This window comes from Pseudophryne corroboree, chromosome 1 (assembly GCF_028390025.1).
Source record: "Pseudophryne corroboree isolate aPseCor3 chromosome 1, aPseCor3.hap2, whole genome shotgun sequence".
NCBI classification, from domain to species: Eukaryota; Metazoa; Chordata; class Amphibia; order Anura; family Myobatrachidae; genus Pseudophryne; species Pseudophryne corroboree.
Window position 1 is genome coordinate 613,767,277 of NC_086444.1, and position 24,082 is coordinate 613,791,358.

Here is a 24,082-nt window from a genome sequence, read left to right on the forward strand (position 1 = left end):
AAAGGTATTCTTATTGCTGCCCAGGGCGCCCCCCCCCCAGCGCCCTGCTCCCTACAGTGACCGGAGTGTGTGGTGTGCAGTGGGAGCAATGGCGCACAGCTGCAGTGCTGTGCGCTACCTTAATGAAGACCGGAGTCTTCTGCCGCCGATTTCATTTCTGGCTCTGCAAGGGGGACGGCGGCGCGGCTCCGGGAACGGACGATCGAGGTCAGGCCCTGTGTTCGAACCCTCTGGAGCTAATGGTGTCCAGTAGCCTAAGAAGCACAAGCTAGCTGCACGCAGGTAGGTTTGCTTCTCTCCCCTCAGTCCCACGTAGCAGTGAGTCTGTTGCCAGCAGATCTCACTGAAAATAAAAAACCTAACAAATACTTTCTTTCTAGCAAGCTCAGGAGAGCCCACTAGGAGCACCCAGCTCTGGCCGGGCACAGATTCTAACTGAGGTCTGGAGGAGGGGCATAGAGGGAGGAGCCAGTGCACACCAGATAGTACCTAATCTTTCTTTTAGAGTGTCCAGTCTCCTGCGGAGCCCGTCTATTCCCCATGGTCCTTACGGAGTTCCCAGCATCCACTAGGACGTCAGAGAAAAAGTTTTACTATCACGGTGTGTGTGTGTACTGTTTTTATTTGGGTATTTTTTTTGCAGTAAAGCTACAGGTACCAGCGGGCCCGTCCCCCCCCCCCCCCGCATGCTGGTACTTGTGGTTCTCCAAGTAAAAGCTTGCGGGGGAGGCCTGCTGGGACTTGTAGTTCTGCTACAAAAAACAATATTCTTTATTTTGGTACTTGGCTATCAGCCTCCCATCCGCCGCCCTTGGATGGGGAAGGGGGGGGGGGGGGGGGGGGGGACAGCCTCGGGCTTCACCCCTGGCCCTTGGGTGGCTGGAGTGGGGGGACCCCTTGATTTAAGGGGTCCCCACTCCTCCAGGGTACCCCGGCCAGGGGTGACTAGTTGGGGATTTAATGCCACGGCCGCAGGGACCAGCATCTCATTATCTCTCCAGCTAGTGGAGCCCGGTGCTGGTGTGAAAAATACGGGGGACCCCTACGTCTTTGTCCCCCGTATTTTTTGCACCAGGACCGGACGCAGAGCCCGGTGCTGGCTGTTAAAATAGGGGGGATCCCCTGTCAATTTCCCCCCCGTATTTTTACAACCAGGACCGGCTCAAAGAGCCCGAGGCTGGTTATGCTTAGGAGGGGGGACCCCACACATTTTTTTTTCTTGATTTTTTTAAAACACTTTTGTGCCGTCCATGAAGTCGAATCCAGGACGCACACTATCGTCAATTGGTCCGTTTTTCGACAGCGGGACTGTCGAATCAGTTTTTTATTGAATATGTCGAATTCGGGTCCCGGCGGGAGGGTGTCTGACTGTCGAATTGTGTCGAATTTAAAAACGGTCGAATTCCAGACGGAATTCGACCGCAACTGCATATACCCCATTATTGGGAAGCGTAACCTTAGGGTGTAATATACAATATAACCAAAGTACCTGACAAATAGGAAACCCTGTATAGTGTGAGTGCAAAGCAGAGCACAAACAGAGAATTTAAGAGGTATATGGTGACTGAAACACACAGAGAAAAATACCAAAGTAGTATATCCTGTGAAACACTATATTATATAAGAACCCTGACGCACTTAGCAGAATATAGCGATATGTGTGAGATACACGGAATAGAGACCACACAGCAGCTATTGGCACACACAGTCACATGTACAATGCAGAAATTATTACAAACAACAATAAAACTGCACTGGACTAGCAATACTAAGTAACTGGACTACTAATTAAAGCTATTTATGTATACTGATATAACAATGCACAAGTATCCTGGATGTATATCATAGGATACTTGTACTAAATATCCCTGTAGTTATGCACTTGTTCTCAACTAACACTGTCTAAACGACATGTAGAATATTTAAGTGTCCTTTAAATGCACAGTGCTGATGAGGCAGGAGGCTTTACCGAGGAGACATTGCCCAGCAGTCCCAGGATCAGCGCAGCTCTGTGTAATGGTGCCAAAACGCTGACATGGAGTGAGGGAGGAGAGAGAAGCAGCTCCAGGGCGGGAATATTTGCAGTAAATGGCGCCTGGGGCTGGGGGAGAGGCTACAGGTCAGCGCCCTTTCCCATCTGCTGGCCTTCACCACCAGGTACTGCGGGACCTATTGAAAACGGACTATGAGAAATCCGACCTGTGCCCCTTGCCCTGGTGGTCTAGTGGGGTCCCTGTACGGTCACGCCAGCGCGCTGTCCATCTCCGGAGACCGCGCCGGATCGAGATTTCAGCGTGTCCCGCCTGGGGGACCCTCTTACCTTCTCCCAAAGATGCGGCCACGCGATCCAGGAGAGGGTGGGTATGTGCCTGAAGTGACCGGAGCCCTCCACTGTAAGTACCCAACAACCAGGATGCGGGAGTATATAGCGCCGCTGAGGGAGGTGAGGGAGCCGCAGCACGATATGTCAGACTGACATATAGCACTTCTAAGTGCCTGTGCTGCGGCCCTTGAAGTCTTCTTTTCGTCAAAAAGCTCTTTCCAGGGCTGCCTAGTGCTGCCCCCCGTTAGCAGCCTGCACTGCAGGCACCAACTTACAAACTGAGCTCCAGTGCCTGGAGGCGGGGATATAGAGGAGGCGGCGCTATGCATCCTGGGAACAGTCAAAGCTTTTAGCCTGTTGGTGCCTCGGATCAAGATCCAAATCTACACCCTGATGTAATTCCCTGTGGAATCACAGTGTACCACGCTGCAGAAATATCTCTATCTATCTATCTAGGTGTGTGTATATATCTATAAATACATATCAATCTATGTGCTGCCAAAACAGCTCTGACCCATAGAGGCATGGACTCCACAAGACCTCTGACGTGCCCTGTGGTATCTGGCACAGAGATTCTTGTAGTCCTGTAAATTGTGTGGTGAGGCCTCCACAGCTCAGTTTTGTTGTTTCAGCACATCCCACAAATGCTCAATCGGATTGAGATCTGCGAAATTTGGAGGCCAAAACACCTTGAACTCTTTGCAAAATAGTCAGGAATGGTTTGAGGAACATGACAGTGTTGCAGGAAGCGCATTATCTCGCTTAAAGAGGCCAGTTCCATTAGCGAATTCCATTGCCACAAAGAGGTGTACTTGGTCTGCGACAGTGTTTCGGTAGGTGGTCTTGTATGTGTCAAAGTAACATCCATATGAATACCAGGACCCAAGGTTTCCCAGTAGCATACTGCACAGAGCATCACACAGTCTCCACCGGCCTGACTTCTTCCCGTAGTGCATCCTGGTGCCATCTTTTCCCCAGGTAAACAACGCACACACACCTGGACGTCCACATGATGTAAAAGAAAACATAATTCATAAGATCAGACCACCTCTTTACTTTGCTCCATGGTCTAGTTATACGCTCACTTGCTCATTGTAGGCGCTTTCGATGGTGGACAGGGATCAGCATCGGCACACTGATTGGCCTGTGACTATACAGAAAGCTTTAATGCACTCTGTGTTCTGACACCTTTGTATCACAACCATCAACGTCAAGTACTAACTTCACTTGCTGCCTAATATATAGCACCCCTTGACTGGTGCCATTATAGCGCGATAATCACTGTACCCACTTCACTGTCAATGGTTTTAATGTTATGGGTCATCTGTATGTATGTATGTATGTATGTATGTATGTATGTATGTATGTATGTATAGATAACTATACACATAGTGGAGCCCGGATGGCTATAATTAAACTTTTTCAGAGCTGTCTGTAGCTTGTTCTAACAATCAGAATGGCACCAAATTTGGTAGGAAGACCAATTAGGACATAGGAAACCGGATCCGCCAAAAAAAGAGCAAAAAGTTGCAAATAGAGGGAATATGACGATGTGCAATGTGAAAATAAGTTATACTGTAATATAAAGACACATGAACAAGACTAAATTGTAATGAATGATTACCTTTATTGCATTACATTAATAACAGCAATAAAAGGTCTGATCTGCAACTTTCCACACTATTTTTTGATAAAAGAGGTTTCAATGGCAAGCTAAACCCCAAAAACTTGAGGCAGCAGCCACATAAGTGATGCATGTGGCTTCAAAAAAAGGTTGATAATTCAATTAAAATAAACCAGATCACTATTATTTGGTAAGATGACTGCTAACTTGCCTGTGCATCCCATCTTATTCTAACAGACCAGAGACAGAACAAAATTCTATTTCTTGGCACAATCAAATCTGTGCACGTTACATAGTCTATATGAACACAGACCATGGGGTAAATTTACTAAGATCGGGGTTCTATTTAAGATGTGAAGTTGCCCATAGCAACCAATCAGATTTTACTTCTCATTTATGTAGCACCTTCTAGAACATAAAACTTGGAATCTGATTGGTTGCTTAGGGCAACATCCCATTTTAAATAGAACTCCCATCTTAGTAAATGTACCCCCATAAGTGCACTACTGGGGCAAGTAGGAGAATTGGCCTGTGCACAGACAGCATTAGATCAATGTCTAATTGTAGACTAAGGGCCGTATTCAATAGCTGTCGGAAAGAAGGCAGCTTCCAACAGATTTCTGTCGGAAGGGGTTCCGACCTATTCAAAGAAAGCATTTTTTTTGGACATGTCGGGAATTTCCGACTTGTCGGAAAACACGTTGATCGGCGGAATAGGCGCCGATCCACATGCATTTTATAGGCCCCCTTTCCCACAATCTCAATCCGACTTTAAAAAAAAGTCGGATTGAGCAGGGCGTCCCCCAGGCAAGGCTCCTTACTCCTGGCAGCGCCTCCCCCCGCCGCTGCTGACATGTCCCCCGCCGCCAGCTGCCGCAGTCAGCTGCCCCCCTACCGCCGCAGTCAGCCCCCCCCCCCCTTCCCGCCACCACTGTCAGCACATGGGGGGGATAGGTGTCATCTGGGGGGTCCCCCTGGCTACCTGATGAAGGGCAGCTGCTCCGGTCCCGGGGAGGAAGAGCCATGCTGCTGCTGACCCGGGCGCCGTCAGCAGCAGCAGCGGGGATCTGGGTGGGCAGCAGCAGCAGTGGACAAATCTGACAGTCGGATTTGGGAGCATATTGAATAGGTCATTGTTGGATCCTTTCCGACAATGCTTGTCAGAAAGGATCAGATACCCTAAAGGTGGGTACACATGGTACGATGTGTACCCACCCATGCGTCTCATTCTCCTCGGCCCGACATATCGGGCGGCCATACACAAGGAACGATCCCGTACAATACCGGCCCGCCCGCCCCCGCATAGCGCTACATGGGATCAGCAGCTGCTTCCCTTGATCGTTTGAACATGCAGAAACATCAGGGGAAGCGACAGACGACCCCACGGGAGCACGCCATGCACAATATTGTGCATACACATGTAACGATTGGTTATCTGATCGATCGGGAATGCCCTGGGAACGCTGCGATCACTGGACAAATTGTTCCATGTGTATGCACCATTACTCTTGATGGCTTGCCGGACAATCAAATTAAGGATTAAGAAACCGTGCTCTTGTACGAAAGTGTACTACCAACCTTAGTGCAGCAATGGCATCGTCTACAGATCGTGCTTCAACCTCCCCTTCTTCCAACATGCGACGGTTTACATTTTCTTCCAGTGGCATGTCTAGGTGTGTCTTGGGTTTTTCGACAGGTACTAGGAAAAAAGTTAGCTACAGTAGTTAGCTTTAAGACTTTGAATGCAAAGATAGGACAGTTGTGTCCTCACTATATTATTCTAACCTTTTTCTTCCTCCTCTTTGTGCAGAGTTTCTTCTATCTGAGCCTTTGTCACCTTAGTGGGTGCTGCAGCTTTTGCCTGTTTACTCTTAAGCCTGGCATCCTCCTCATCTAACAAGCGTTGGCTTTCCTTCTTTCTCTCTAACTGCTCCAGACGACGTTTTTCCTTTTCCTCCTGACAAAATAAAAATACTGTATTTTAATACCGTAATCATAATAAAATAAAACCAAAGAAATCACTCAAAAAAACTAAGATGAAGTATCATTTCTCCAAACTTCCTGTTTCTATAAAAAGTAATATATCTAGCAAAATTTCTAAATAACTAACGGATATGACGCTTCATAGTAAACTTACAGGGAGAATTTATTTTACATAAGGGTCATGCCATGTCAATGATGCAATAAAAATTACCTTACCATTTGCTTTTATTCTCTGCACAAATGAGCCGCGATAACACATGGGTATGGGCACTTATTTCAAAAACCCATGTGTTATTGCCCACAAACGGGATTTTTTCAACCAGAAAAAAAATGGGCTTTAATAGGATAGCCTAATAAGTCACCATCGGGCGGCAAAAAATGAACAAGGCTAATAGTATACCTCCCTTAGATGGATATTCCAGCTTTTACATTAGACAAATAATTTATAAGGATTTATTTTTTCAATTTCAGAGAAAAAATAATTCCTATTGTAATCTAATATACCGTAAATGAAACCAATTTATAAAAAAATATATATTTTTTTGTGCTTGGCAGTGTGTTGTTTTTATACTCTTATTTGCATCCTTATAAGACTATTAAAAATAAAAAAGTGTTCAAATACACATATTATATGTCAGTTAACCACTGCATATATCTGGTTGTATCGACCAGCAATTTTCCAAGCATCTTTTTCTCATGAATACTGCAAAGAGCAAATTCACCTGGAATTTAGCAATTGTACACTGTAATAAGTTATTAAAAAAAAAAAAGAAAAAAAAAAAGAAAGAAAGAAGCTTTTGACAGCATTCAAGTTTCTTAAAACACAGAGCCTATGTAAGAGAGGTCAAACTACTACATTCTGTCTCCTTTCCACCATTATAGAACAAACTAAGTGCCTAATTCAGACCTGATCGCAGCAGCAAATTTGTTTTCTAATGGGCAAAACCATGTGCAGTGCAGGGGAGGGGGCAGATATAACATATCGCACCAGCCAATCATTATGGGTTTGAAAAATGACAGTTAGGAGCTGATTGGCTGGTGCGTTATCACCTTCCACTTATAACTGCTTTATCACTTCTCCAGGCTTCATATATCTGCCCCTCAGTCCTTGAGGCACCCTAGCTGTCCAGGTTTAAGGCTATCTATGCTTGTGCACAGAGGGTAAAAACAAACTGACTGTGGCACTAATTAAGCCACCATTGCTTAAAAATTAAAACCTGTAATCTTAGGGTGCCATGAGAACGGAGTTTGGGAAACTATGGTGTAAGGAATATGTGCTAGATTTTGATATTAGAATACTGCTGCACAATACAGGAATGCGGGACTAATCCTGCTAACAATTAATGGACACTGGATACACACGAAAAGGATATTTATAAAACAGTAACTAAACTTGGTAATGTATTGTACCATATATGCTAAACTGCTTATGTTACATGTAAGACTGTCATTAAAAAAATGCTGTTAGAGACTCTTTATAGTCTTAAAATGATGCATTCACATTCAATTGTCTCGGATGTAAGTACAGTATCTTGATCCCTGTGTTGTGTTGAATGCATAAATGTATAGCAGTTATAGCAGTCAGCAAGTGAGCTGGAAGGAAATTATGTGTACTGCAAATGTGACTGAAGTCTCATGACTATGATTCATACAATGGTATGATTGTGAATATATAGTGATATATACATCTAGCTCAAAGTCCAACTGAATAGTGGGCCTGATTCAGAGTTATACACAATTTTGATGTTTACACAGTTGACTATTGGCCGACTGCGGATGCATCGCAGTCGCACTGTCCACGCACCAAAGTACCTTTGCGATATCGCTTGCAATGAGGATTTATTCGCAAAGTGATTGACAGGGAGCGGTTATGGGGAACTGCAGCAAAAATGCAGGTGTGTTGTGAATGTTTTGGGGGCTTGTCTCTGCCTATATCTGCACTCTCCTATGCAGAAAACATGGCTGCAGCCTCTTCGTTCCTGTGGCTATTCTGCCTCACCATAGGGTCACTCAGATGGCGTTTATCAGAGGATCTGCGAACACCGATGTGCATGGGTAGGAAGCTAATGATATATGCGAGGCCGCTGGTTGGCATCTCGATCCCTTTCCTTCCGACTACAGCATCACCATATTTTTGCACATGCGCTGCATACGGGATTGGAGATGTAATAGGTGGGCGTGTAAAGACACATCCCTGAGTGGTCTGGAAGCGTAAAGGTACATGCATCTGAGACACATATAAGGGCAAGACCGGTTCACAGGAAAGAGCTTACATTCTGTGATATGGTTACTTACTGTATGATGTGTGCTGTAAATGTTTACATCCTGCTATGCTGCCTGTTAATGTGCATTTAGGTATTCCCTCATCACGTCAGTGAAGATACACAGAGGCGTAATGGTAAGACTTATGCTGGCCATACATTGGGACGACCAGCATCCGATCCCTCATACGATTTCCTTCAATACCACTGGGAGCCCCTGGCATACGATTTGGAGTTTTACGTGTATACAATGAAGCATACAATCTATCAATCGACTGTGAGCCTCACAAAAGCACAAGATCACCTGGAAGGAAATGCCACTCAAAAATGATGCTGATCGTATACAATGTATTGTATGTGCATAAAACAAGGTACTATGTGCATACGATTAGGACTGATAATATGGGCTACACATATGATCCGAGGATGTGACATTCGACCCATGGGGCTGCGCATTGCATCGTAATGCTTTTGACACTGTTGACCACTCTCTTCTCATACAAACACTACAATCCCTAGGTCTTCAGGACACAGCCCTCACTTGGTTTTCATCTTACCTATCTAATCGCTCTTTCAGTGTTCACTTCTCTGATTCTACCTCCTCTTCTCTACCTCTATCAGTTGGAGTACCGCAAGGCTCAGTCTTAGGTCCTCTGCTTTTCTCAATCTATACCTCCTCTCTTGGTAAACTAATCTGCTCCTTCGGATTTCAGTATCATTTGTACGCTGATGATACTCAAATCTACCTAACCTCCCCAGATTTGTCACCATCTGTATTGGCTTGTGTCACTGGATGCCTGTCTGCCATTTCATCTTGGATGTCATCTCGCCACCTCAAACTCAACATTTCCAAAAACAGAATTATTTTCCCACCAGCTAAGGGTAGTTACCAACCTGATATCTCCATAACTGTTGACAATGCAACTATCCACCCTACCCCACAAGCTCGTTGCCTAGGTATCACCCTTGACTCTGAACTGTCCTTTGTTCCACACATTCAATCTGTCTCTAAATCATGTTACATGCACCTTAAAAACATATCCAAAATACGCCCTTATCTTACACAAGACACTGCAAAAACTCTAATCCATGCACTCATCATCTCCCGCATTGATTATTGTAATAGTCTCCTTACTGGTCTTCCCAAACATAGGCTCTCACCACTTCAATCCATTTTAAATGCAGCTGCAAGGCTAATCTTCCTCGCCAGACGTTCTTCGTCTGCTGATCCGCTCTGTCAGTCCCTCCATTCGTTACCGGTATTCTACCGTGTCAAATATAAAATACTTTTACTTACATACAAGGCTATTAACCAAACTGCACCATCATACATCTCTTCACTCATCTCAAAATATCTCCCTACCAGACCTCCCCGCTCTGCACAAGATCTGCATCTCTCATCCACATGTATTACCTGTTCCCACTCAAAATTACAGGACTTTACCCGGGCTTCACCCACTCTGTGGAATGCACTCCCACGCACAATAAGACTCTCCTCTAGTCTCCAAACCTTTAAACGTTCCCTGAAAACTCACCTCTTCAGACAAGCCTACCAAATTTCAGACCCACACACAACCTTCAATGGTTCCCTATCCAGTTACATCCCTTCTGTACAGTCCACATAACCTCACATTTTGTCGTCCAACATTGCTGGGTGATCATATCATACAACCCATTAAGAATCTAGCAATCTGGGGAACCATTATGTAACAGGTAGCATCTATCCTTGTGTATCAATGCCTATTTCCCTATAAATTGTAAGCTTGCGAGCAGGGCCTTCCTACCTCTATGTCTGTCTGTCTTTGCCCAGTTTTGTTCTATAACTGTTCTAATTGTAAAGCGCAACGGAATATGCTGCGCTATATAAGAAACTACTAATAAATAAATAAATAAATAAAATAAGTAATCATACCAAAAAGATGTACGAAGTGCACACAATGCATCATATGACTTAAATCCCATTCCCTACGGTCCCGTAGGAAGCTTCCAAAAGAAGAAAGCCTGGTGACATCCCAAAGGTGTATAAGAGTTTAAACTTGAGAGGTTCCTTTAAATTGCAGAAGCCGGAAATCCTTGTGACCCCATATCAGCAGTGGGTAAGGGGATAATAATTTTAGCAAAGATGCTCTGATCAGACCCTTTATTTGAATAAGACAATAACGTCATCTGAAACAGCCATTCATACAGCGTGTAAGGAGTGATACAAAAATATAAGTTTCACTATTATCAATCTCATGCTTTCATGTGTTTTAGCACCAAATACAAAGAATTATATGAGTGCTTTATGTTATATCTTTAGAAAGGTGGTTGGTGTTTGTTATGAATATAATATGGTGTTTTTAATAGGACAAGAATGGGGAAATAAATCTATATATATATATATTTATTTTTTAATTCAAGGGAAAGAAAAAAAAGAAATTTTTTATATATATATAAATATATATAACAGATATGTTCCGTGTGTGTCAGTATTCCTGATGGGATCCGGTCTGAAGATAGACAGTATCTAGGTCGACAATGTTTAGGTCGAACACTGTAGGTCGACAGTCACTAGGTCGACATGGATGGAAGGTCGACAGGGTTTCTAGGTCGACAGGTCTAAAGGTCGACATGAGTTTTTCACATTTTTTCTTTTTTTGAATTTTTTTCATACTTAACGATCCACGTGGACTACGATTGGAACGGTAATCTGTGCCGAGCGAAGCGAAGGCACCATGCCCGAAGCATGGCGAGTGAACGCGGTGCACTAATTTGGGATCCCGGTCACTGTACGAAGAAATCGACACCAAAAAAAAAATAAAAAAAAAAAATCCTCATGTCGACCTTAAGACCTGTCGACCTAGAAACCCTGTCGACCTTCCATCCATGTCGACCTAGTGACTGTCGACCTACAGTGGTCGACATAAACATTGTCGACCTAGATACTGTCGATTTTATGAACCACACCCTTCCTGACATAGGTATATTTTACAAGCAAGGGTGTATAGATTGTAAGCTTGCGAGCAGGGCCTTCCTACCTCTATGACTGTTTGTTATCACCCATTTTGTTATTGTTATTTCAAATTGTAAAGCGCAACGGAATTTGCTGCGCTATATAACAAACTGTTAATAAATAATGTTTGCGTCTTCATATTGAGACAATGGTGTTTCACCTTGTGTGTTAAACTATATAATCCATGTTACACATTGGTATTTTTAAGTTATTTCTAAAACTCAAAATTGAGGCAACAGTGCCCCCTGCTGTTTCTTAGCATTTATGTACAGGTTGTAATATGAACTTTGTACATATGAAATATGTTTACTCAGGAGTTCTCCAGCCTAAGAGAAATTTTCAATGTAAAGCAGCCTAGACAGCCTGGATGAAACACGGACTGCAGAAGTGCCAGGATGATCTGAATATAACTCAGCCTCTAGACACAGAGGGCGAGGTTCCTGAGTATGCTGATGTGATTGCTGTATTGAACATCTGCTGAATTGATCAATAATCTTAGTTAAGTATACAATAAATTCATATTTATATATATTCAAGTTATTTGTTGGAAGTACTTTTCTGGGAATCCACCCATTTGGGTTAACTCAAACTTAACCCACCTGTAACAGCGTGTCACTGTACTGAAAATAATTTGACGAGGAGCAGAAAGGAAGGAGGGAGACTCTTGGGTTGTTAAACATTTGGAAAGAATTGGAGTTGGAGTTTTGGCTTCTGTCAGATTCTAGGACGACTATTTACGCAGCTTGCTCCATCATGAGCCACCAGTTGTTCGGCGGCCCACTTTATCCACGGCTGTAGGGTGTCTGGCAGCCATACCGTATCACACTGCTAGAGGGTTCATGGCCAAGCGGTTGGGATCTGCAAAGCTGTCACTGTGAAGATACATCACATCCAGCTTGGCCCAGGATAAAGAACGTTAAGAAATAACAGGAGTTGCATCCTATGGAAATCCTGCTTGTACTACAGGTCTGAGTAGACATCACAACTGAAAAGGGGGTGAAGGGCACTCTGGATGTATTGATATTATCTAGCATTAATGTATGTAGTGAATATATCTGGATATAAATCAGTTAATCTTTACATTGATACTCTGAGTACTGTGTAATAAAGGTATCTGAGCACAAAGTGGGTCTACCTCATCAGGGGAGAAAGTGCACATTTATGTCCACAAAGCCTACTTGTACACCTGAGGAAACAAACCATGAAACTTTATAAGTAGTGACAGTACAAGTCACAGAATGGTACGCTTAGTAGTTTCACCACACACAGAGTGCCACTTACTGAATAAAACTCATCTATATTATTACATTGATTTGCTTAGGTATAAAATCTGCTTTTGGCTTGCCTTATTACCAGTTATACAGTCGGTTTCTTATGTCTATGCTACATAGACATAAGATTGTATAAATTGATTTTCTTGAAAAATATTTTTTTCCTTAATAAAGTGTCAAATGTGGTCCCGATGCTTTTTTTTTTTAATGCAAAATTCAACTATACATGCTTCAAAACTGACTTCTGTCAGGCAAAGTCCCTTTTAAAAAGGGAGTGATTATTTGGTTTGCAGTTATAAAAATAAAATTTGTTTGCTGTAAGCTGTGAAATTACATCAATTACAGCATTTTAAACTACATTTTCCAGACTCCCTATTTATAAACACACTCCCCACACAGTGAAGTTTGCAGTTTTCTAGATTTCTAATTTTCAATCCCTGTAGCACAGAACACTTGTGTGATGTAAAAAAGGTATAAAATTGCAGACAAAAGCAGTTTTAGAAATACCAGATGTCACTCTCAGGGTTTGGGAAATGCCAAGGACAACCATTCAAGCGGTACATTAGTGTCTGGAAGCTGGGGAGGAGTTCTGGCCCTGGCCCAAAACCGGAAAGTAGCGATTCCATGTCTGGCTTTAACACTATATTTCACTTGGTCTATGTACTGTATGTCCAATAATGCACGGATAATTCATATCCATGCTACAGGAATGTACCTAGTATCTGTTGTAGCACTAGTGTGTCTGCTTGTAGAGCTCAACAATTCGTACAATTCTAGTTTCTGATCTTTCTTCAACAACTCACCAAATACTCCTTACAATCTAAGTGAGGTATGGTCATACATTCAACATACAGTAGGTTTGGAGACAGGCTTGCTGCCAAGACAAATGTGATGTTGTGATGGGATGCAATAATAAGATTTTAAACCTACCGGTAAATCTTTTTCTCGTAGTCCGTAGAGGATGCTGGGACTCCGTAAGGACCATGGGGAATAGACAGGCTCCGTAGGAGACATGGGCACTTTAAGAAAGACTTTGGATCTGGGTGTGCACTGGCTCCTCCCTCTATGCCCCTCCTCCATACCTCAGTTAGAGAAACTGTGCCCAGAGGAGACGGACAGTACGAGGAAAGGATTTTTGTTAATCTAAGGGCAAGATTCATACCAGCCACACCAATCACACCGTATAACCTGTGATATACTATCTAGTTAACAGTATGAACAACAACATATCATCGGTCCAAAACCGACGAAATTATAACATAACCCTTACGAAAGCAATAACTATATACAAGTCTTGCAGAAGTAGTCCGCACTTGGGACGGGCGCCCAGCATCCTCTACGGACTACGAGAAAAAGATTTACCGGTAGGTTTAAAATCTTATTTTCTCTAACGTCCTAGAGGATGCTGGGACTCCGTAAGGACCATGGGGATTATACCAAAGCTCCCAAACGGGCGGGAGAGTGCGGATGACTCTGCAGCACCGATTGAGCAAACAGGAGGTCCTCCTCAGCCAGGGTATCAAACTTATAGAACTTTGCAAAGGTGTTTGACCCCGACCAAGTAGCAGCTCGGCACAGCTGTAGTGCCGAGACCCCTCGGGCAGCCGCCCAAGGCGAGCCCACCTTCCTAGTGGAATGGGCCTTAACCGATTTTGGTAACGGCAATCCTGCCGTAGAATGCGCCTGCTGAATCGTGTTACAGATCCAGCAAGCAATAGCATTGAAGCAGGGCCGCCAACCTTGTTGGCTGCATACAGGACAAACAGTGCTTCTGTTTTTCTGATCCTAGCCGTTCTGGCCACGTAAATCTTCAAAGCCCTGACCACATCAAGGGACTCGTAATCCTCCAAGTCACGTGTAGCCACAGGCACGACAAAAGGTTGGTTCATATGAAAGGATGAGACAACCTTTGGTAGGAATTGAGGACGGGTCTGCAATTCCGCTCTATCCATATGGAAAACAAGATAGGGGCTTTTATGTGATAAAGCCGCTAATTCCGAAACTCGCCTAGCCGAAGCCAAGGCTAACAACATGACCACCTTCCAAGTGAGATATTTCAACTCCACTGTTTTAAGTGGTTCAAACCAATGTGACTTAAGAAAACTTAACACCACGTTAAGGTCCAAAGGCGCCACCGGAGGCACAAAAAGAGGTTGAATATGCAGTACTCCCTTCACAAAAGTCTGTACTTCAGGTAGAGAGGCCAATTCCTTTTGAAAGAAAATGGTTAAGGCCGAAATCTGAACTTTAATGGAGCCTAATTTTAGGCCCAAATTCACTCCAGTTTGTAGGAAGTGAAGAAAACGGCCTAGATGGAATTCTTCCGTAGGAGCATACCTGGCCTCACACCAAGAAACATATTTTCGCCATATTCGGTGATAATGTTTAGATGTCACGACCTTCCTAGCCTTTATTAACGTAGGAATGACCTCATCCGGAATACCTTTTTCCGCTAGGATCCGGCATTCAACCGCCATTCCGTCAAACGCAGCCGCGGTAAGTCTTGGAACAGACAGGGACCCTGTTGCAACAGGTCCTGTCTTAGAGGAAGAGGCCACGGATCTTCTGTGAGCATTTCCTGCAGATCCGGATACCAGGTCCTTCGTGGCCAATCCGGAACAATGAGTATTGTTCTCACTCCTCTTTTTCTTATTATTCTCAACACCTTGGGTATGAGAGGAATAGGAGGAAATACATAGACCGACTGGAACACCCACGGTGTCACTAGGGCGTCCACAGCTACCGCCTGATGATCTCTTGACCTGGCGCAATACCTTTGTAGCTTTTTGTTGAGACGGGACGCCATCATGTCTATTTGGGGCAGTCCCCACCGACTTGCAATCTGTGCGAAGACTTCCTGATGAAGTACCCACTCTCCCGGATGCAGGTCGTGTCTGCTGAGGAAGTCTGCTTCCCAGGTGTCCACTCCCGGAATGAACACTGCTGACAGTGCGCTTACATGATTCTCCGCCCAGCTAAGAATTCTGGTGGCTTCCGCCATCGCCACTCTGCTCCTTGTGCCGCCTTGGCGGTTTACATGAGCTACTGCGGTGACGTTGTCTGACTGAATCAGAACTGGTCGGTCGCGAAGTAAGGTCTCCACTTGACGTAGGGCGTTGTATATGGCCCTTAGTTCCAGGATGTTGATGTGAAGACAAGTCTCTTGACTTGACCAAAGGCCTTAGAAATTTCTTCCCTGTGTGACTGCTCCCCAACCTCGGAGGCTCGCGTCCGTGGTCACCAGGATCCAATCCTGAATGCCGAATCTGCGGCCCTCTAGAAGGTGAGCACTCTGCAGCCACCACAGGAGAGATACCCTGGCCCTGGGGGACAGGGTGATCCGCTGATGCATGTGCAGATGTGACCCAGACCATTTGTCCAATAGGTCCCATTGGAAAGTCCTTGCATGGAACCTGCCGAAGGGAATGGCCTCGTATGTCGCCACCATTTTTCCCAGGACTTGAGTGCAATGATGTACTGACACTTGTTTCGGCTTCAACAGGTTCTTGACTAGAGTCATGAGTTCCTGCGCTTTTTCTATCGGAAGAAAAACCCTTTTCTGGTCTGTGTCCAGAATCATGCCCAAGAAGGGCAGGCGAGTCGTAGGATTCAGCTGCGACTTTGGAATATTGAGAAACCATCCGTGTCGCTGTAACACCTTCAGTGAAAGGGATACGCTGTTCTGCAACTTCTCCCGTGATCTCGCTTTTATGAGGAGATCGTCCAAGTACGGGATAATTGTGACACCCTGCTTGCGCAGGAGCACCATCATTTCCGCCATTACCTTGGTGAAAATTCTCGGGGCTGCGGAAAGCCCAAACGGCAACGTCTGAAATTGGTAATGACAATCCTGTATCGCAAATCTCATATACGCCTGATGAGGATATATGGGAACATGCAGGTATGCATCCTTTATGTCCAGCGATACCATAAAATCCCCCCCTTCCAGGCTGGCGTTGACCGCTCTGAGCGATTCCATCTTGAACTTGAACCGTTTTAAGTAAAGGTTCAGGGATTTTAAATTCAAAATGGGTCTGACCGAACCGTCCGATTTCGGGACCACAAACAGGGTTGTGTAGTACCCCTTCCCTCTCTGAAGCAGGGGAATCTCGGCCACCACTTGTTGAAGACACAATTTTTGAATCGCATGTAACACTATCTCCCTTTCCAGGGGAGAAGTTGGTAGTGCCGATTTGAAAAACCGGCGAGGAGGCAACTCTTCGAATTCCAGCTTGTATCCCTGGGAAACAATTTCCAGTGCCCAGGGATCCACCTGTGATTGAACACAGATGTGGCTGAAAAGTCGAAGACGTGCCCCCACTGGAGCAGACTCCCTCAGGGGAGCCCCAGCGTCATGCGGTGGATTTTGCAGAGGCCGGGGAGGACTTCTGTTCCTGGGAACTAGCTGTGTTGTGCAGCTTTTTCCCTCTGCCCTTACCCCTGGCAAGAAAGGACGATCCACGTACTCTTTTGCTTTTATTTGAACGAAATGACTGCATTTGATAATGAGGCGCTTTCTTAGATTGTGAGGGAACATAAGGCAAAAAATTCGATTTACCTGCCGTAGCTGTGGAGACGAGGTCCGAGAGGCCCTCTCCAAACAATTCCTCACCCTTGTAAGGCAAAAACTCCATATGCCTCTTTGAGTCGGCATCACCCGTCCCCTGTCGGGTCCATAAGACTTGCCTAGCAGAAATGGACATAGCGTTTATTCTGGAACCCAGTATACTAATGTCTCTGAGCATCCCTCATATATAAGACAGAATCTTTTATATGCCCTAGGGTCATTAAAATGGTATCCTAATCAAGGGTCTCAATATCCGCTGATAAAGAATCTGTCCATGCTGCTACAGCACTACAAACCCAGGCAGACGCAATTGCCGGTCTGAGTAACGTACCAGAATGTGTGTAAATGGACTTCAAGGTAACCTCCTGCTTGCTGTCAGCAGGATCCTTGAGGGTAGCTGTATCTTGGGATGGGAGCGCTATCTTTTTGATAAGCGTGTCAAAGCTTTGTCTACCCTAGGGGAGGATTCCCACCGTATTCTGTCCTGTGACGGGAAAGGATACGCTATTAGAATCCTTTTGGGAATCTGCAGTTTTTTGTCTGGAGTTTCCCACGCTTTTTCGCATAATTCGTTCAGCTCATGTGAAGAGGGAAAGGTGAGCTCAGGTTTCTTTCCCTTATACATGTGTACCCTCGTGTCAGGGACAGGGGGTTCCTCAGTGATATGCAAAACATCTTTAATTGCGATAATCATATATCGAATACATTTAGCCACCCTTGGCTGCAATTTTGCATCATCGTAGTCGACACTGGAGTCTGAATCAGTGTCGGTATCTGTGTCAACTATTTGGGATAGTGGGTGCTTCCGAGACCCCGAAGGTCCCGGCGACATTGGGACAGACATGGGTTGACTCCCCCTGACTGTACCCTAGCTTCAGCTTTGTCTAATCTCTTGTGCAATAAATTAACATTAGCACTTAAAACATTCCACATATCCATCCAGTCAGGTGTCGGCGCTGCCGACAGAGACCTAATATTCATACACTCCCCCTCCTCCTTAGGTGAGCCTTCAACCTCAGACATGTCGACACAAGCGTACCGACACATCACACACACACAGGGAAGCTCTTTTCTGAAGACAGGTTCCCCACCAGGCCCTTTGGAGAGACAGAGAGAGAGTATGCCAACACACACCCCAGCGCTATATGACCCAGTACAAAACACAGAATGTTTACCCAGTAGCGCTTTTGTAGAATGTATTTGTGCCAATTATGTGCCCTCCCTCTACTTTAAAACCCTCTTTCACCGTGTGTCAAGCAGGGGAGAGTCCGGGGAGCTTCCTCTCAGCGGTGCTGTGGAGAAAAAATGGCGCTGGTGAGTGCTGAGGGAGAAGCCCCGCCCCCTCGGCGGCGGGCTTCTGTCCCGCTCAAATTTCCTAACAACATGGCGGGGGCTCTTTTTATACATGTATAGTGCCCAGCTGTACATGTATATATGTGTATTTGCCACAGGAGGTGTTTATTGCTGCCCAAGGCGCCCCCCCCTGCGCCCTGCACCCTTACAGTGACCGAAGTGTGTGAGGTGAATGGGAGCAATGGCGCACAGCTTCACTGCTGTGCGTTACCCCTCTGAAGATCAAGGTGTCTTCTGCCGCCTCTGAAGTCTTTTCCTCACATACTCACCCGGCTTCTCTCTTCCGGCTCTGCGAGGAGGACGGCGGCGCGGCTCTGGGACGGACGGCGAGGGTGAGACCTGCGTACCGATCCCTCTGGAGCTAATGGTGTCCAGTACCCTAAGAAACAGAGCCCTGAAACTCAGAGAAGTGGGTCTGTTTCTCTCTCCTCAGTCCCTTGATGCAGGGAGCCTGTTACCAGCAGGCATTTACCTGAAAATAAAAAACCTAACTAAAATACTTTCTTTTACAGGAAACTCAGGAGAGCTCCCTGAAAGCACCCAGTCTCCACTGGGCACAGTATTAAACTGAGGTCTGGAGGAGGGGCATAGAGGGAGGAGCCAGTGCACACCCAGATCCAAAGTCTTTCTTAAAGTGCCCATGTCTCCTGCGGAGCCCGTCTATTCCCCATGGTCCTTACGGAGTCCCAGCATCCTCTAGGACGTTAGAGAAAATAACATAATGCTGACATTTACAATGTTGGCATTCATAATCAACACATTGTCGATAGTCATGTCATCATCTGCAGAATGCTGACATTCTGTATGGAACAGAGGGTTAGGGTTCAGCCACGGGAGGAGAGCTTAGGAACTAGGGGGAGGGTTAGAGTTTAGTGACATTATTGCTGGGCCCGAAATACACCGCTAGAGCTGCCGGACCAGGTAAGTCGCCACTAGACTACCAAAGAATGTTCTCAACATTCTAATCATGTCAACATTATGGGTGGAATTCAAATGTTTGAAAAGTCGGTTGGGTGTCTGTTTTTTCCTGTCTATTAGATAGAAAAAAACAGACACCCAGCTGACTTTTCAAACATTTGAATCTCCCCCTATGAATGCTAACAAAATATACAAACACCCTATTGTGATATTGTGGGTAGAGTATGACAAGAGTTAAAGGCGTAATCTAGTTAAAAGCAGCATTTTCACTGCTACAGTGATGTAGAATGGCAAACATATTCATCATACATAAGATATTATTGTACCACAGAAATATATATGGCAGAGTCACATTATTATAACCACCTCCTACATTTGAAGACGGCAACGCGTAGCCCATGAAGTATGTCACGTGGCGTGCGCTGGCTTGGTGGGTATATAAGGTGTGCGAAAAGCCGTCTGCACACATCACTCGTTGCTGTCTTGAGTAAAAAAGGGACAATTTATCCAAGTTGCAGGAAGGGATAATTATTGGCTTTCAGGCCAAGGGTTGCAGTATTCCTGAAACAGCGCAGTTTGTGAACTGTTTGCGTGCTGCTGTGGTGAAGGTGTATCGTGACTGGACAAATAGCACCATTGCGAATAACAGACGTGGAAACTGCGGTGCACCACGTGCCACTGATGCGAGCTACGAAGGTGCATGAGAGCTGACTGTCTATCTATATAATAGATATGTCTTGAAAAGCTTTAGTGCAGCTAAAATGTGACTCATATAGAAAGAATAGCCACACATAGGGAAGTATCCAATTAGACCAGAAAATTTTTCGCCCGCGCAAAAAGGAGGGGTTTTAGCAATTTAGGATTTGTTTTTGTGGCCAATTGGATAGTCTAAGGAGCAGTTATATAAGATACCGCCCATAGCTAATAGGATACTTCCCGTAGCTTTATAATGATGTGAAAGAGAGAGAATATACAGTAAAGCATTAAGGCACAGAGGTGCTGTTAGAACCTGTAGACAGTATGGTAACTGCTGGAAACCCCATATTATGCAGGCAATTTCAAATACAAAACCCAGAAAAACATGGGGAGCAGCTGGAACTGAACTAATGAAACTGCGTGATAGAGAAACACCAGCAGCAAATACAGCTAGCAACTTGCAGAAACTGTTTATGACAAATTTAAAGAGCTTCTGAAACTAAGATTTCATACAAACATGGGAGGAATACATTATTTAAAAGATGCTTTTAAGTTAATACCAATTAAACAGGTCACTGTCTGTAGAGCACATTGCAGTCTGGTGGACCTCAAGTGATTCAGCGTCCATCTGTATCCTGGTGTCAAATTGCTATGCACACTTAATGATGTGTCTTTTGCATTATTAACACCAGTTCTATAGCTGTCTGATCAAGTGTTTAATAAACGCTCCACTCCGAAAGAAGACAAAAGAAGCGATGACACGGGTAATGTGGTAAACAATGTTCAAAGCGGAATGTAGTTTACCCACACATAAAAGTATATTGTGCAAGTTCACCAAATAAAAAAAGTAACCAAACGGCAACAGCATATTTACCATATAAACAAAATATTGAGGGTAAGTGTTGTCGTATATAAACAGAGCAGTAAAAACAAAGAGGAATTTTGCTACTATGTATTCCCATTAGTTGTTGTGAGCCAATGTTTTCCAAACTATAAGATGGTGTCCCCAGAAGCATATATGGGGATTATCCTCCAGCCATTTTATTAATTGCTGTGTATAATGAGATAGTGGAAAGAAGAGATCCCACTTAACTCAATTTCCATGTATCATATTGAGTAAAACATTACCATGAGAGCAGGTTTAAGTTTTCCCTGTTAAAAATCCACCAGTGTGAATACCACCACCTAGAGTGAACTAGCTGCTAAAATTTTATTTTTTGAAAACTATATTTAAAATAAATAGGATTTTAATTACCTACCGGTAAATCCTTTTCACGTAGTCCGTAAGGGATATCTGGGAGACTTAGTACGATGGGGTATAGACGGGGTCCAAAGGAGCCAGTGCACTTTACTGGGTGTGCTGGCTCCTCCCCTTTATGCCCTCTCCCACAGGCAGATATAGGTAAAACAGTGCCCAAAGGAGAAAGGACATACTGTACTTGAGAGAAGGAACATAACAATAAGTGGCGAAATTTACACACCAGCACACCACAAACATAAAACAACCAGCAACGGCTGGAAACAACAAACAGCAACAGCTGAACAGGTAACCAGAAAAGAGAACCTGCAGAAAAGTCAACGCACTGAGGCGGGCGTCCAATATCCCTTATGGACTACGAGAAAAGGATTTACCAGTAGGTAATTAAAACCCTATTTTCTCTAGCTTCCATAAAGGATATTGGGGAGACTTAGTATGATGGGGTTGTCCCAAAGCTTCCAGAACGGGTGGGAATGTGCAGAGAATTCTGCAGCAACACCTGCCCAAACAGGGTATCCACTTTGGCCAGGGTATCAAACTTGTGGAAATTCACAAAGGTGTTCTTGCCCGACCAGGTAGTTGCAAGGCCGAGACTCCACGGGCAGCTGCCCAGGAAGAGCCCACCGATCTTGTAGAGTGGGCCTTCAGAGACTGAGGAACAGGTAAGGCTGCCGACACATAGGCCTGTTAGATAGTAAGTCTAAGCCAACGAGCAATGGACTGCTTCAAAGGACAACCCTTTTTCTGCGCATCATAGAGCACGAACAAGCAATCAGTCTTTCTGATCCGAGCCGGTCACTTGATATAGATCTTCAAGGCTCGCGCAGCATCCAATGCCTCCGGAGGAGCAGAAGTGCCAGAACTTGATGGAACCACAATAGTTTGGTTCAAGTGGAACGCAGAGACAACCTTCGGCAGGAACTGCAGCCTAGTCCTGAGCTCCGCTCTGTCCTCGTAAAAGACCAAGTATGGACTTTTACAAGATAAGGCCCCCAATTCTGAGACACGTCTAGCAGAAGCCAGGGCCAGTTACATCACAGTCTTCCACGTGAGGTACTTGTCTTCTACAGTCATCAGAGGTTCAAACCAGGAGGACTGTAGAAATTCCAACACTACATTCAAATCCCAGGGTGGCGTGAGCGGCACAAAATGAGGTTGAATGTTAAGTACTCCTTGCAAGAAGGCATGCACTTCTGGCAATACTGCATATTTCTTCTGGAAGATAATTGAGAGGACCGAAATCTGGACCTTAATGGAACCCAGGCGTAAGCCCTTATCCACACCAGCTTGCAGGAAACGGGGGAAACGTCCCAAGTGGAACTCTGCAGGCGGATACGAGCGTTCCTCGCACAAAGAGACATATCTCCTCCAGATATGATGATAGTGTTTAGACGTCACAGGTTTCGTGGCTTGAACCATGATAGCAATGACTCTTTGGGAAAGACCCCTGGGAGCTAGGATGTTCCGCTTAACCTCTATGCCGTCAATCGAAATCGCCATAAGTCCAGGTAGACGAAACGGTCCTTGTTGAAAAAGATCTTCTTAGTGGTAGAGGCTAAGGGTCCTCAACGGACATGTCCAGAAGACATGTACCACGCCCTCCGAGGCCAATCCGGGGAAATCACTGCCTGAACTCCTTGATTTCTGATTTGCTTGAGCACCCCTGGGAGCAATGGAATCGGTGGAAACCGAAAGGCCAGCCGGTAAGGCCAAGGTGACTTCAGTGCATCCAATGCCTTCGCATGAGGGTCCCTGGTTCGTGAGCAATACCAGTGAAGCTTCTTGTTGAGTTGAGAAGCCATCATGTCTATTTGTGGACAGCCCCACTGGTCGATGGTCTGCTGAAACACCTGATGGTGGAGCCCCGACCCCCCGGGTGAAGATCGTGACGACTCAGGAAGTCCGCTTCCCAGTTGTCCACTCCCGGAATGAAGATTGCTGACATTGCCCAGAGGAGTATCCTTGACACCTCTCGCATGCAGGCTCTGCTTTTTGTCCCTCCTTGCCGATTAATGTACGCCACTGCTGTGGCGTTGCCCTACTGTACTTGGATCGCGTGATCATTGAGTAGAGGAGAGGCCTGAAGCAGAGCATTGTATATTGCCTGAAGTTCCAGAATGTTGATAGGAAAGAGGGCTTCGTGAGCTGGCCACCTGCCCTGGAACTGAGCCCCTTGGGTGACAGCTCCCCATCCTCTCAGACTCGTACCCGTCATGAGGAGGATCCAATCCTGAATCCCGAAACTTCGGCCTTCCAGGAGAATGGAGGACTGCAGTCACCACAGGAGGGAAATCTTGGCCTGAGATGACAGCCGTATCATCCGGTGCATCTGCAGATGTGATCCGGACCACTTGCTCAGGAGATCCAATTGAAATGTTCTGGCATGGAACCTCCCATATTGGATCGCCTGGTATGAGGCACCCATCTTCCCCAACAATCTTATGCAGAGATGGATAGATACTCGAGCAGGTCTGAGTACCATGCGGACCATCTCCTGAAGTGTTCTCTCCTTGTCCTCCAGGAGGAACACCTTCTGGGCCACAGTATCCAGTAACATCCCCAGGAACAGGAGCCTCTGAGTTGGCTCCAGGTGGGACTTCTGTAAATTGAGAATCAACCCATGGTGTGATAGAAGTTGGACAGTGCGGTCGATATGGAGCAATAAAAGCTCCCTGGATCTTGCCTTTATCAGGAGATCGTCCAGGTAATGGACAACATTGACCCCCTGGTCCCAGAGCTGGAACATCATCTCCGCCATTACCTTTGTGAATACCCTCGGAGCTGTGGACAGGCCGAAGGGTAGTGCCTGCAACTGGTAGTGATCGCCCAGTAGGGT

At 45.3% G+C, this 24,082-nt stretch overlaps 1 protein-coding gene across 3 annotated transcripts in view; it reads right to left on the bottom strand.

Moving 5' to 3' along the window:
• Nucleotides 1–24,082, bottom strand: part of CCDC124 (coiled-coil domain containing 124) — a 123,351-nt gene that overhangs the window by 20,560 nt on the left and 78,709 nt on the right. For all 3 annotated transcript variants that reach the window (XM_063914411.1, XM_063914412.1, XM_063914413.1), the window contains exons 3-4: nucleotides 5,733–5,904; nucleotides 5,526–5,646 (exon numbers count right to left, since the gene is read on the bottom strand). In XM_063914411.1, the coding sequence (XP_063770481.1) occupies nucleotides 5,526–5,646; nucleotides 5,733–5,904 (293 nt within the window). The remainder of the gene's footprint in view (nucleotides 1–5,525; nucleotides 5,647–5,732; nucleotides 5,905–24,082) is intronic.